The sequence below is a fragment of the Sturnira hondurensis genome, unplaced genomic scaffold (genome assembly GCF_014824575.4).
Source record: "Sturnira hondurensis isolate 20B ecotype Veracruz unplaced genomic scaffold, ASM1482457v3 Scaffold0014854, whole genome shotgun sequence".
NCBI classification, from domain to species: domain Eukaryota; kingdom Metazoa; phylum Chordata; class Mammalia; order Chiroptera; family Phyllostomidae; genus Sturnira; species Sturnira hondurensis.
In genome coordinates this window covers 9,826,132-9,840,574 of record NW_028087485.1, presented here as the reverse complement: position 1 = coordinate 9,840,574, position 14,443 = coordinate 9,826,132, and the positions used below count along the sequence as shown (strand labels likewise).

The 14,443-nt window shown below is 50.3% G+C and overlaps 1 protein-coding gene across 1 annotated transcript in view; it reads left to right on the top strand.

Moving 5' to 3' along the window:
* The window catches only part of PDCD11 (programmed cell death 11), a 39,386-nt gene extending 25,139 nt beyond the window's left edge, over positions 1-14,247 (top strand). Inside the window, exons 22-36 of the mRNA XM_037064019.1 lie at positions 2,106-2,214; positions 3,602-3,691; positions 3,898-4,000; positions 4,359-4,536; positions 6,818-6,874; positions 7,731-7,853; positions 8,656-8,778; positions 9,191-9,500; positions 9,729-9,845; positions 10,528-10,677; positions 10,899-11,146; positions 11,894-12,062; positions 12,393-12,546; positions 12,992-13,157; positions 13,882-14,247. Coding sequence (XP_036919914.1) covers positions 2,106-2,214; positions 3,602-3,691; positions 3,898-4,000; positions 4,359-4,536; positions 6,818-6,874; positions 7,731-7,853; positions 8,656-8,778; positions 9,191-9,500; positions 9,729-9,845; positions 10,528-10,677; positions 10,899-11,146; positions 11,894-12,062; positions 12,393-12,546; positions 12,992-13,157; positions 13,882-14,053 — 2,269 coding nt within the window. The 3' untranslated portion in view covers positions 14,054-14,247. The remainder of the gene's footprint in view (positions 1-2,105; positions 2,215-3,601; positions 3,692-3,897; positions 4,001-4,358; positions 4,537-6,817; positions 6,875-7,730; positions 7,854-8,655; positions 8,779-9,190; positions 9,501-9,728; positions 9,846-10,527; positions 10,678-10,898; positions 11,147-11,893; positions 12,063-12,392; positions 12,547-12,991; positions 13,158-13,881) is intronic.
* The last annotated feature ends 196 nt before the right edge of the window (positions 14,248-14,443 follow it).

The following is a 14,443-nucleotide window of genomic DNA, read 5'->3' as shown; positions in this document are numbered from 1 at the left end:
GTTGTATTGTTACCTACTTTAATCAAGGCCTCTGAGAAACAACATAGTATAAGTATAATAATAGGACTATTGCCACATTTCTGTAATGCTTATGTTTTAAAGAAGGTATTTTGAAGTCAGGAGAAAAAACATTTAATTAACGGTGTCGACTTACTGAGGAAATACAGTCATGCTTGTATTCCCCGCTTATGTACGCAGATCTCGTGCACAGAGAGGATGCCATCAGTGCCAGAGCTGGGCTCGGGGTCGCTGGGGGTCACTCAAGATAAGACACTGCCCACTCCTTCACTCTTTTGTAGGAGTAGAGGTTAGAGAGCGAAACAGTTCAAGAGTCTTCAGAGGTATCTCAGATTCTTGTTGGTCTCTTAGCGTTAATTCAATTAGACCCTTCTACCCTTCTTTTTTTCCAGTTCTGTAGGCAGGCAATTAAAAATTATTTTGGGGAAAGAAAAAGGATAACACACCTGTTGTGTGTGTATCTTCTTTTTTGTGGGTTATTTTGTTCTATTTTATTTTTTTGGCTTAAGCAACAGATGCTGTTTTCTCACAATTCCAAAGGGTGGACGTCTGGGATAAGGTGGTAGAGAGGTTCGTTCGTCTGAGGCCTCTCACTCTGAGTTATAGACGGCAGTCTTCCTTCCTCTTCACTGGTCTTCGCTTTGAATATGTCTGTGTCTTAATCTCCTTTTCTCTTTTATTGTGTTAAAAATACATGATACGAATTTACCAACAGTTTTTAAGTTTGTGTTACAGCCTCGCTAACTATATGCACGTTACTGTGTCGTGGCTCGTTCAAACTTCGGCATCTCGGCATGACTGAAACTCCATACCCAGTGACCAGCTCTCTGTTCCTCCCTTCCCCATCTACCTCTGCCAGCCAGCATTCTACTTACATTTCTCCGAATTTGATTATGTGAGATACCGCATTTAGCGAGAGTCATGCATAGCCCTTCTGTGACTGGCTAATTTCACTTAGCATCATGTTCTCAAGGTTCACCCATGTTGTAGCATATAGCGGGGTTTTCTTTTTGAGGTTGTATGATACCTCACTTTATGTGCACACCGTATTTTCTTTATCCGTTCCTCCGCTGAAGGGACACTTAGGCTGCTTCCACACTCGGCTCTTTTGAGTGATGTCTGCCCAGATACCTCTTTCAGACCCTATTTCCTTTTTTTAACATACATTGGGTTGGCCAAAAAGTTCATTTGTGTTTTCTATAAGGAGGCTATAGTAGTGCTTAGTTATCTTTAACTTCTTTCAAAATAATTTTGTTAGATTGTTTTTGTGTGTGTGGTTTTTTCGTGTGACAGAGCTTTAAAGGACACCAGGCATATTGGATTAAGGCCTATTCCAGTGGCCTCATACTGACTTCATTACCTCATTAAATTCCCTGTCTCTCTATGTAGTTGCATTCTGAGGCTCCGGGGCTAGTGCTTCAACATAGAGATTTGGGTGGGTGGGGATACAGCTCAGCCCATAACAGGCATTGCAGTGTCCGGCTGTGGAGTGATGCGTTCTTTCCAGCCGAACTATGGAAGCGATAGCTGGGCTGGGTGAGGAGGATGAGAGTTCTGTGGGTCCTTTGGGGTACTTTGTGGGCTGATAACTTTCAGACCAGATCCTCCTGTTGCTTTTCTGAGAAGAAGGAGAATCAGGAAAGTAATAATGGCGAGGTAGCATAGGGGATGGAGCCCTCACTTCAATGCAGTAGCATGAGGAGAGTTTAATAGTGTCTGCCCTGTCTACGTCATACATGAGAGTGCTGTCACATTCAGTGAGAGATTATTTGTGAAAGCAGTTCTGCTAACTATGAAGTAATGGCTCAAGTATTGAGAAAGAAGTGAAATAATTGTGTTTCCTAAAATTATAAAGATTGTTGTGGGCTACCTACATCATAGCTTGCTCATACCTAGGAGAGTGAAATGGAAAAGGTTAGCTGTCTCATGGGTGTTGTGAACCTTCCCCTTTAAGGAGAGAAGTGAGGGTGTGTGAGTGGGGGAGTCCTGTACACTCTATCCATGGCTCCTTGTTGGGGGAGGGCGGTTTCAGGCCAGAAGCTTATCCAGAGTTTGGCTTACTCTCTCCATCACCTCTCTGCAAACAGTGAGTTGGCGAAGGACGGCCACACTGCTCTCAACACTCACTCCGTCAGCCCTTCAGAGAAGATCAGGCAGTACCAGGCTGGTCAGACCGTGACTTGCTTCTTGAAGAAGGTGAGTAGTGCAGCCTTTGCCTTGCGGGGCCATCCTTTTCTCAAAAGAAAAGGAGAAGCTGGAGACGAGGGCCATTAGCGCCAGGCTTTGGCTCTGGGTTTGCTCCCGTGCTGGTCTGTGGGAGACAGTGTAAGGTCTCGCTCCCAGAAAACTTTCTGGTCTGATCGAGGAGCAACAGTTATAGCTTGCGAATAGCTAACAAGCAACTCATAATTCAACATGTTTCTGGGTTAACTGTGCAAGATGTAAAGAAAAATACATCATAAAGCAAAATTTAAAATAAACACAGTATTGGATTTTATACTATTTCCTTCCACGAAGTTCAGAGGTGGTGCAGAATGATACTGGGTGCCAGATGGTGCGTTCTAACCCCAGGTGGGACGGGAGTTCCGAAAAGGGAAGAGATGGGTGAGAGTTGTACTGGTTGGGGTACATTGGAGAGAAAGCGCGACTGGGCTTGACCTTGGGGAATAACTCCTTCATTGCTGCCAGATTCTTCTTCCATAGCATCTCTCTGAGTGTCCCACTGGTGCTTGGTCCCTTTATCCGCCTGTGTCTGTAGATGTTCCTGAAGCCTCACGAAGCCCAGGTGCCTTAGAGTGGCGTTGAAGGCTCTTCATAGTCCAACCCCCCGAATCTGGTGTGCCAGGCAGGCTGAAAGCCTCCTCTGTCCTTTTCCTTTCTTGTCTTTAGTTCTATACCCAGAGTGCCCTCTACTCCTGTCGCCTACAGTCCCTCAGGGTCCAGCATGTATAACCCTCCCACATTACGAATTCTGCATATTCCCATAGCGTATGCACTTCCTCTGTGTTGCTTGCTGCTGTAGTTATTTGCATACTCAACCTATTCATGTGACTGTCTCCTTGTCAGCGGGGCTGGCTTTTATTTGTCACTGTCACGCCATGTGCATCATGGCTGCTTGATAGATGTTTTGTTAAATTGACTTGAAAATTGGGGTATGTGTGTAGTGTAAATAGTGAAGGATCAAAGTCTAAATTGATGTAGAAATAAGACGTTGGCCCCTGCAGCTTGTTGGCAGCCCTGGGCACAGCTGAGCTTGGGGGAGGCTGCAGGGGTCAAGGGGGCGGGTCCTGTTGCTCCAGCCGCTCCAAGGTCTTTCTAGCCTCCCCGTAAGCTGAGCACCAGGAGGGATGCATGTCCTGCTGGGCTGGCCAAGGCTCTGAGCTCAAGGCTGTGAGTGAGGCTGTGAGAAGTGGAGGTTGGGCAGGACAGTGGGATATAGGGATAGATTCCTGTCCCTTGGGAAAATGTGGGATTGGGACCCTTTCAGCCCAGCAATTGGGAGAGTCTGTATTTTAATGAAGGGAAAAGAAGACATGCTTGGATCTGTCTCATTCTACGTCTGTACTGTTTTTTTCCTCCTCAGTACAATGTGGTTAAGAAATGGCTGGAGGTGGAGGTTGCTCCAGACATCCGGGGAAGAATTCCCTTGTTGCTCACTTCTCTTAGCTTCAAGGTCAGTGTGCTTGAGATGCTGGAGGGGAAGCCCGGCTCCCGCAGCCCAGCTCAGTGTCTGCTGTGTGTTCACTGTGGTGCGAGGAACTGTGCACCTACTCAAGGGTTGGTTTGGGGGATCCTCGCTGTGGAGACTTATGTGCTGTGTGGTTTGGGTAAATGACAGACCTTTCTTCAAATGTCAGAGGAGTTTCCTTGTCCCTCCAGGTTCTGAAACATCCTGATAAGAAGTTTCGGATTGGCCAGGCCCTGAAGGCCACCGTGGTTGGCCCTGATTCCTCCAAGGCCTTCTTGTGTCTCTCGCTCATAGGTGTGGTAATGAAATGGTACCTGGTCCAGAAGGGAGGGGTCAGATGGGGTGGGAAGGGGTCTCCAGTTACTGCCCAGGCTGAAGGATGCCTTTGGTGTTAGAGTCCTTAGAAAGCCTAATGTGCGTGGCACATTCTTGGAACTGTATTTCTTTTGGAGCCCGACTCTCTGGCCTGTGTTACTGCACTACATTTACACAGCTTTCCTCGGCCTCAGCAAGGGCTGTCCACCCCATGGCCCTGGGATTTTTGACTACATGGCAGGGTGACCTGGGTCTTCATGGTCGTCCTGGTCCCTTCAGCCTAGGAAGCCCAGGTCTGGGCAGCCTCTTCCCTGAATTGGGTTCGTTCTCCTCCCAGGTCCTCACAAGCTTGAAGAGGGGGAGGTGGCCGTGGGCCGAGTGGTGAAGGTGACTCCCAACGAGGGGCTGACCGTCTCCTTCCCCTTTGGGAGGACTGGCAGAGTCAGTCTGTTTCACGTGAGTGACTCCTACTCAGAGACGCCCCTGGAAGACTTCACCCCCCAGAAGATTGTCAGGTAGGCTCTGGTTTCTTCCTCTTTTCAGCTAGTTGTGGGGTTGTGGTTTTTTGTTTGGTTTTGGTTTTTATTGTAATTATAAAGGTAAAATGCGATTATGTACCAGAAAAAAATTGTTGTATAGAAAATGAAAACTTTGGCTCTCTTTTTCTCTAAAACTTTTTGGAATTATATACTCTGGTTTCTATCATTCAAGACTTTTAACACATATATAAGTGTTATTTTCCTTTATATTATATCATCTACTGTTCTGTAGCTTGCTTTTTTCTCATAGCAGTTTATCATGGATTTTTTTCATTTCGCATGCTAGTCTATCTCAGTCAACCTTATTCTTTCACCTTATTCTTAACCCCTTTTTAGTATTCTGTTAATGTGGCTTTTAATCATAATTTATTTAAAAAATTTTTTGCTGATGGACAATAATGTGAATATCTTTGCACATATGTTTCAATGCTGGTGTGAAATAAATCCCTAGAAGTAAAATTGGTCCAATGATCTTATACTTTTTGCCCAAGCGACCTTCAGAAGGACTGTGCTGACCTGTGTCCCCATTGATACCAGGTGTGACTGGCCATTTCTCGCAGCCTCGTCAACAGCAGACAGTCTTAGTTTTCTTTTTTTTTTTAAGATTTTATTTATTTATCTTTAGAGGGGAAGGGAAGGAGAGAAGGAGAGAAATATCAATGTATGGTTGCCTCTCGTGAGTCCCCTGCTGGGAACTGGCCTGCAACCCAGGCCTGTGCCCTGACTGGGAATCGAACCGCGATCCTGTGGTTTGCAGGCCCGCGTTCAATCCACTGAGCTACACCAGCCAGGGCTTTAGTTTTCAATCTGAGCCGTTGAATAGACGAAACTTGATCTCCCATTTTAACTTGCACTTCTCATATTTGCGTGCTAAACCTTTCTCATGTTTATTGGCTGTTTACATTAGTTCTGTACTTGGCTTGGCAAGGTTGCTTGCTCATTTTTATATGGAAACATTCATTCTGTTAATTTAAAAAAAGACTGATCTGTAGGTGCTCTCTAGAAAAGGCTAGTAACCATTTGCAGCTGAGGGGGGATTTATTTGTGAACCTCTTAGATGCGCAGAAATGAGCCCACCTCACAGTTTTCAAACCGTTTAATAGCCTGCATAAACTAGTGTTGAAGAGGCAGGTTTCAGCTTGAAATGATGAAGACTTTCTGAGAATCAGAGCAAGCTAACAACAGAGCAGGTGCCTTCAGGAGGCGGAGACCGGAAAGCAGTGGTTCGCCCTTTCCCGTCCAGTGTCCTGGCCACCGGCACCTGCCCGAGTTCCCAGACACTGACGAGCTAACCCTCGTGCAAGTGTGAGGGCCTGAGCGAAGCACACAGAGGGGTTAGAGGGAAATCCAGGGTCACTTCTGCTTTTTTGTCTCTTGTGGCTTACAGATACAGGTGTGAGTTTTAGCAAAGTATTTTTTATTAGCACGACGCTCTAACCAACTGAACTAACCGGTCGGCTAGCAAAGTATTTTTTAAAATTCATTTATAGCCAAACCTAAATAGATTTATTTAGTAGCATTCAGGTATGATTCCTTCATCTGTCCAACATGGATAATAAAGTAGTTACTTAAAGGCAGACTTCTCGCAAGGTCTTTTCCTGCTTTAGGTTATGATGCTGTGTTACAAAAGGCCAGACACCTATTGTGAGGAAAATTTGGACTCTCCTGTTTCTGAGTCCAAGTTCTACTGCTAAATTCTATACTTTGTGACTCTGGGCTACTAACTGCCACTTTGGATGAAATATGTTTGGAAACCCAGCCAAAGAGTAAACCCTGCATACTTCCTGGCAGCCTCCCTAGCTAGTTCAGACCTCACCGCTCGGCTGCCTTGAGTCTGCAAGTGTACCCACGCTTGTCGTCCCCTGGTCACGGTTCCCTGTGGTCACTGTCTCTCCCCTGAGGTCACACACTCCCAGGACCTGATACAGGGCTGGTCTTGTCTCCTGTATACTCGCTACATGACTCCATCTGCCTGGGCTCTTGTGTCCCCTCCTTTAATCTCTCCTGGCACCTTCCTGGGTAAGGAGAGGAGGTGGTGGTGTTTTTACCTGGCAGACTGGTGATCTAAGGTTCAGAGAAGTGGCAGGGCTTGTCCACAGTCCCTCAGCAGGTTTTCAGCAGAAAGAAGAACGGAGCCCAGGCCTCGCATCTCCTCCCTCTAGTCTGCGGGTCAGCCTCACAGAGAGGAAGCTGAGGCCCTTTGCTGCCCTGAGATGCTGAAATGTCAGTAGTTCCCTCTCTTTTGCTCTCATTCCAGGTGTTACGTCCTGTCGACTGCAGATGGAGTACTGACTTTGTCGCTGCGGTCGTCCAGGTGGGCGTCGGCGTTATGCGGACGAGAGCAGGAAATCCCACTTAGAGGACAGAGGGGAGGCCACGTGGACCTGATAATAGTCTTTGGGCTTCCCACCCATCTCTGCTTGTCCACCTTATGCCTCTCACCCTGTTTTTGTTTGGAATAGCTGAGGACATTCAGATTACCAGAAGAACCTGTCTGCTAGGCTCTTGTTTCCCAGGGAAAGGGCCAGACAACCAAGAGTGGATATTCAGGTTGCCAGGTGGTGGCCTGGGGAGGGGAGAGGATTTAGCCCCTAGGGTCCCAGGTCAGGAGTGAGTGTACCCTGCAGTGGGCTGGCCTGAGGTCAGCTTGTTTCTTGGTTAGAGATGGATGCTGATAAGGCCAGGGCTTTAGGTTTGACGCTTGGTCAGCCTCTCCCTGTTTCTGCATAGCCAGCTCACAGACATGTGTCCCCAGACGATGGGACTTCAGGAGAGAGTGGGGCTGCACTCTGTAGCGACAATTTTCAACCGGTGTGCCACAAGAATTTTTAAAACATGCAATACTCAACTATTTAGTCGGGGCCACTGACCTCTTTTCCCTTAGACTGACAAATAAAAAAATGACAGCAGCTAACACAACATCTGTCTGGTATGAAAGAATGAAAATTATACCTATTTTTTGTCAGAATGGCAAAAAATGTATTTTTGGTGTACCTCAGACTTTTAATAGTGTATGTGTGTCAGGTGAAAAAGGTTGGAAATCATGGCTCTGTCTTGCTAGCAGGTCCAGAGTCGTATTCCTGCATGTGAGGTCTGCATCCCAGGTCCGTCTCGGGGAGGATGGGGAAAGGGGATTAGGGTATGAGTACGAGAGCCTTTTCTTCCTTTAGGACAAACCCAGAGACAAAAAGCAAAATAACAGACCCCGAGATTAACTCCATCCGGGACATTCAGGAAGGGCAGCTCCTGAGGGGCTATGTGAAGTCCGTCCAGCCTGACGGTGTGCGCTTTGGGTGAGTGACGTGGGACCTGGGAGCCTGGGCCAGACCAGAATGCCCCCCTTGGCCTGCCCTGGTCTGCGGTCTTCTCTGAAGGGGATGCGAAGGAAGGAGAGTCTATGTGTTTCCACCAGTTTTTAAAATTCCAGGTTGTTTTTACTTTAAAAAACACGTTGAATTATTCTTATTTGGTGTGTTGGACAAAGAATGTGACATGTCCATTTTCAGTTTTAAATGGATTGGGATATCTTTTTTAGTTCAGTGTTTGATCATGAGTTGTAAGTGTTCTGCAAAGTCACGTAACGTGCACAACCACCAGATAATGCAGTCTTCTCTGCGGTTAGGCTCCCTCGTTTTCTGCTCATCCAGAGCAGCAGCTCGTGAGTCACACGCTGTGCTGCTCTGGTTGGGGTGAAAGTGCCCTTCAACCACAGTGTCACTGTGCTTGCTGGTTTTCCCCAGTTTATAAAGCAAGCCCTCTTTAATCTTTCCCTTTTTTAGATTTATTTTTTTAATTGACTTTATAATGGAAGGGGGGAGAGAGAGAGAGAGATTGATTTGTTGTTCCATTTACTTATGTATTCGGCGGTTGATTCTTGTTATGTGCCCTGACTGGGCATTGAACCCATAACCTTAGGATGATGCTCTAACCAACTAAACTGTCCGACCAGTGCCTCACTTTATCCATTTAAATGCTAAGAACTTATGTCTGTCATAAATCTAGGGCGTAGCTTGGGTCCCTGGGAAAGTGGAAGGCTGGGCTTGGCTGGGGCTGTGTTGTATTCGTGACCACAGACCCTTGTCTCTCTTCTGTCAGCCTTGGCCCCTCAGTTGTGGGTTTGGCCCGGTACCCACATGTCTCCCAGTGCAGCCCGACCAGGAAAGCCCTTTATAACAGACACCTCCCTGAAGGGAAGCTGCTCACAGCCAAGGTCCTAAGGTAGGTGCTGTCCCACCCCGCCCCCCTTCACCCCTTTCTGTGTGAGCCCTGGGAGGAGATTTAAAGGTCAACTTCAATAGAATGGCTTGGGTAGTGGTGGGTGCAGGTGTTCTGATGAGCGAAGCCCCTTTGTTTATAACCTTCTACCTCAGCTCTTGAAATGTGGAGAAATTTCTCTGCATAGGCACCTGTTGTTGGGGACAAAGTACGGGACCATCACAGCCGCGCCCTGTATTTTACCACTAAGCCTTAGAAATGTGCAGCTCGTTCATTCTTAGGCTGGACTCCAGGGTGGGTGGGGCAGGGCCCAGAAGACTGGGCCGGGGAAGAGAGGAAGGCCTGGGGCTGCTGCTTGTGCCCGTGGGACTCTCTGTCGTCTTCCTCATCCATCTTCCCTCTCTTCCTGTTGTAGGGTGAACCACCAGAAGAGCCTGGTAGAGCTATCATTCCTCCCCAGTGACACGGGAAAGCCGGACGTGTTTTCTGCCCCCCTAGGACAGCCACTTCCAAAGCAAGGGGAGAGGCAAGGAGAGGCAGAGGAGAGACACCACAGAGAGGAGGGAGAGAAGGAGAGGAAGAAGAAGAACCAGGGAAGGAAAGAGAAGAGGGAGCAGAAGGGGCAGGAGGAGGCGCCGATGCCTAGCAAAGAGAAGAAAGAGCCTCAGCAACCACAAGCGAAGAAGCCGGGCAAGCGGATGCGCCTGGAGTCCAGAAGCGAGCAGGTACGTCCTCGGGGAGGATGGCCTCCCCTGCTATGGGAAGGAGAGCGATTCAGAAGCCAGCCGGGCAGCTGCCCTGCCTTCTCCTGAACTGAGAACGGTGTGGGAGTTTGGCGGCTGGACACAGGGTGGTGCCAGGGAAGACGGAACGGGAGGCATCGCCCTGGGCTGCCCAAGGGTGCTCCTGGACAAGAAGTGTGGCTCAGCATTTTCCCACCTGTCGAATCTCAGGAAGGGGTAAACAAGAAGCAAAGGAAAGCCGCTGCATCAGAAGAGGACGACAGTGGTGTCGAAGTCTATTACCGGGAAGGAGAAGAGGAGATGGAAGAGAGGAGTGTGCTGCCCAAGGTGAGGGGCGCCATCGAACATGGGCATGCGGGAGCCGCTCTGGCACAGGCAGTCCTTGACTCCTGCCTAAGTTCTGTGGCACCATCCTCTTTCTTGATTTCTGTAAGCTAGGAAAAAATGGGGCTGCTGGTTTTTTCCATTGGCCATGAGCTCCCTGAAGACAGGGACCCTGTCCTACCCCTAGAGTGGGTTGCATAAAATAAATTGTGATCAGATTAAATTCTAATTTACTGAGTGAAAGAGAATTAAATTAGTGGGGTGAGTAGGTAGGAGCCTGAGTGCCCCTATGCAGAGTCAGAACAGTGCTGCGTGAACTGGGGACTCAGGGTGTGAGGGCTTCCCAGACTCGGGCATCGCATTCCTTCCACCTCAGAGTGTGTGTCGTGTCTCCATCCTAGCCTGCCTGTTACTTTATATAGTATGTGTTACTGTGTATGTGTGTACACACACACAAATGCATACGTGTATCTTTAAAATTTGTTCCTAAATGCATTTATTTACAAAGAAAATGTTTTTGTCACGACTGTAAATTTCCTGGGTGGACCGGGCCTCACCTGGCCCCAGGAGGGGGGGAAGGCTCTCTGAGCATGGTGGGGGTCCCTGTTCCTCCTGGTGGGTGGGGTGGGGAAGAAGGAGCCGCCTGAACCCAGTGCTTTCCTCACACACCTCCGCGACCCTCTAGGGAAAGCAGACCAGAGGAGCAGAGTTGCCCCGGCTGCAGGTGTCTTCTGGCTTCGTGTGGGACGTGGGGCTAGACTCTCTGACCCCGGCCTTGCCACCTCGAGGAGAGAGCTCAGACAGCGAGGAGGATGAGAAGCCACAGCAAGCCACGGTGTCGTATTTTGCAGGGCTTTGTCCTTTTCTGCAGGGACCTCTTGGTGCCAGTCTCCTGTGCTTTGTCTAGCCTGTGGGTGTCTCTTCCGGCAGGGTGGGGTGTTCTCAGGCCAAGGAGTATTTATAGAGCTGGTAGACTGCCCTGCCAACACTCGGCTTCTATCACAGACCTTCCCAGGGTTTGAGGAGTGATTACTCACCTCTTTTTGCCTTTCATAGAAGAAGAAAAGCAAGAAGGAAAGGGAGTTGGAAAAGCAGAAGGCAGAGAAAGAGCTGTCCCGCATTGAGGAGGCGCTGATGGATCCTGGGCGACAGCCAGAGTCAGCAGACGATTTTGATCGGCTGGTGCTGAGCTCCCCCGACAGCTCCATCCTGTGGCTGCAGTACATGGCCTTCCACCTGCAGGCCACAGAGATCGAGAAGGCCCGGGCCGTGGCCGAGAGGGCTCTCAAGACCATCTCCTTCAGGTCGGGGTTTTGTCCCCATCACCCGCTTTAGGGCGGGGTCTTGTGACAAGCAGGGCCACACCTCCCCAGGTTGCAGGGCTCACCACCTGCGGGTCATTTTCTCCTCTGCGGGCTGCTAGCATTTGGGGTGGCTGCCACCAGGGGCCCCCATGAGCTCCCAGTCTCTCGTAGATAATGCCATCTGTGAAAGAGATCTGCTCATTTATATTTTATAGTTCTCTTCACTGAAACGGCTAAGGGTCACATTTACAAGAGTCCCTAACTCGGACAAAGGTCCCAACAAGTAGAATAGGGAACACAGCTTCCCATGTACCTGGGGGGAACCCTGCAGGTGGCCACTTTCCAGGCAGAGAGTAGAATGAGTTTCCCAAAGGCTAATGAAAAGGAATGGAGATCTTTACTTCATTCTCTTAGTTTGGGGAGAGAATCAGACCAGAGATCCTGCTCCTTCCAGCTCATATCTCAGGCCACTTTGAGATTCGGTAGGCTTCCTCCCCGGGAATGGAGGTGGAGCCAGGTAGAGCCCCGGTCTGGGAGCTCCAGACCCGGCAGTCGGGGTTGGGGTCCTTGCTGCTGTGTGAACCGCACGGGACAGGGCCTCTCGGTGCCTGCACTTGAGGGTGGGAACCAAGGGCATGGATGGAGCCTGGGGAGGAGGATGGAGTTCCCATCGCCATGCCCAGAGTGGAGTGAGGGGCCCTTGGGGCTGAGGCGGTGGAGCTCATGGGCTGACTGCTCTCCCTCCAGAGAGGAGCAGGAGAAGCTGAACGTGTGGGTGGCCCTGCTGAACCTAGAAAACATGTACGGCTCTCAGGAGTCACTGACCAGGGTCTTTGAGCGGGCCGTCCAATACAATGAACCCCTGAAGGTCTTTCTCCAGCTGGCTGACATCTACACCAAGTCAGAGAAGTTCCAGGTAGGAGTCTGGGCCAGCTGGCTCGTGGCTGGAGCATCCCCTGCCCTCAGAAACTGACTCCGGGGGGTCACGGGGGCAGCAGGAAAGAATCCCCACATTCTGGGTCCAGTTCTAGTCTCGGGACCTCCGTGTGGGCCCAGAATCAGTAGGGAGCCTCCTGCTCGGGTTAGGCCTCCGCATCTCTGTGAGCCCGCCCTCTCCCTGCAGTAGCTGGAGCTGGGCCTGCATAGCGATCAGAGCCTGTGAGCCTGAGTCTGCCTTCTCACGAATGGAGCTGTTGCCCCCTGTCTCACATCACACATTCCTCAGCTTGCTGTGGCTTTCCCACAGGAAGCTGGGGAGCTCTACAACCGGATGCTGAAGCGTTTCCGGCAGGAGAAAGCTGTCTGGATCAAATATGGGGCCTTCCTTCTGCGGAAGGGCCAGGCCGGGGCCAGTCACCGAGTGATGCAGCGAGCCCTCGAGTGCCTGCCTCAAAAAGAGCGTGAGTGCCTCGTCCTGCCTCTGGCCTCAGTGTCCGAGGACACCCAGCTCTCCTACCTGGGCACAGGATTGCCAGTCCCCTCCTCTGTGGGTGGTGGTGGGCAGCCTTGTCGAGGTTATGTAGCTGTCTGTGTTTCTGTGATTGTATGCTTATGAACAATGCATGATGCATTTCAAGAGCTGAATTCTGAAGATGGAGGAACAAAAAGCAGTCAGCGCTCATTCTGTTGCCCCCTTGCCCAGAGTAAGCTGTGCGCAGTGGGAGCCATAGATCAGTGCCCATCTATGCATTTGGCCCTGAATCCGCTTCACTGCCCCTCTCGTCCTTGCCTGTGCCTTGGGACACGAGAGCAGGGAGTCAGGAGCCAGACTCAGTCCCTGTAGCACATTGTGTTGTGATGGGGGGTCTGTCTGCTTTGTGGGCCTGAGCTGTCCTCTCCCTGCAGACGTGGATGTGATCTCCAAGTTCGCCCAGCTTGAGTTCCAGCTGGGCGATGCGGAGCGGGCCAAAGCCATTTTCGAGAACACACTGAGCACCTACCCAAAGCGCACAGATGTCTGGTCGGTCTACATCGACATGACTATCAAGCATGGCAGCCAGAAGGAAGTCCGGTAAGAGGGGCAGGCAGACCGGGGATGAATTCCCTATGGGGGGCCGGGGACATTGGCCAAGCGGATGACTATTAGCAGCCACAGCAGCTCCCAGCTTCCCCATTTGTCTTACTGCATCTGGGAAAACAGCGTTGACTTGACACATCAGGGCTCGTGGCATTCACTTCTCCAACTTCTGTTTCTGCCTCGGGTCCAGCCTCTAGTCAGTATCTGGAACCTGGCTGCTGGCCGGGGGGCAGGAGTCTTGGGTTTCCCTCATAATTAACACTGCCTGGCTCTGATTGTAGAGAATGTTCACAGGCACACTCTCACTGTTGTCCGCCAGCATCCCCACAGGCAGGGAGGATTAGAGGTGAGCAGGCTTCGGTCCAGAAAGTGCCTCACCCAAGCCCATCAGTGAGTTTTTAAGTGAGCTCTTCTCACAGACGCATACCTCACGTGTGTCCCATCCCAGCAGCTTTGTCCTGATTCACCATGTGCCTTCAGGCCAGTAAGTCCTTCAGCATCTCTGGGTGTCTGTGCGCCCACCTGGAAGTAAGAGTGGTGGTATCCCTCCCACAGTAGGCATGATAGACGTTCAGAGTGGTGGTAAAAATGAAGGTGTACGTGGGGATGCTGGATGGAACAGGGCCTGCTCCAGAGCCTGCAAGCAAGTGAGGAAGGTTAGCCAGGAATCGTGTGGCAGGGGACCAAGAAGCAAATGCGGCCCTTCTCTTCCTCACAGGGACATCTTTGAGCGGGTCATTCACCTGAGTCTGGCCCCCAAGCGAATGAAGTTCTTCTTCAAGCGCTACCTGGACTACGAGAAGCAGCACGGCACTGAGAAGGATGTGCAGGCAGTGAAGGCCAAGGCCCTGGACTACGTGGAGGCCAAGAGCTCTGTGCTGGAGGACTAGTGGCGGGTTGGCTGGGACGGCCACGGTCCACGGCGTGTCAGCCTGCCCGAGCCTCAGGCTCCCAGCAGTTGAAAACTGTTGCCTGAGGACTCTATTTAAGTGCTGTGTTTTCTGCAGCGTCCTTGGGGTAATCCTGTTAGGATAAAAAGGCATTTGAGATTTCTTATAAATTCCTCTTTGTTATTTTGTTCAAAGTAGTGATTTCATCTTTTTTCCTATCTGAGACAGCTCAGTTGTTGCAGGCTCAGGGAAAGCTGAGGGTTTCTCCTTCATGGGTATTCCTGGGAAAGCAAAAGTGGGGGCGCTGACTGCTGACAACCAGTGGCCAAGGTCCCTCTTTGGTCTCGGCAGCCTCTTGGACCAGTCACAGGGCGGCCGTCAGCAGGACCC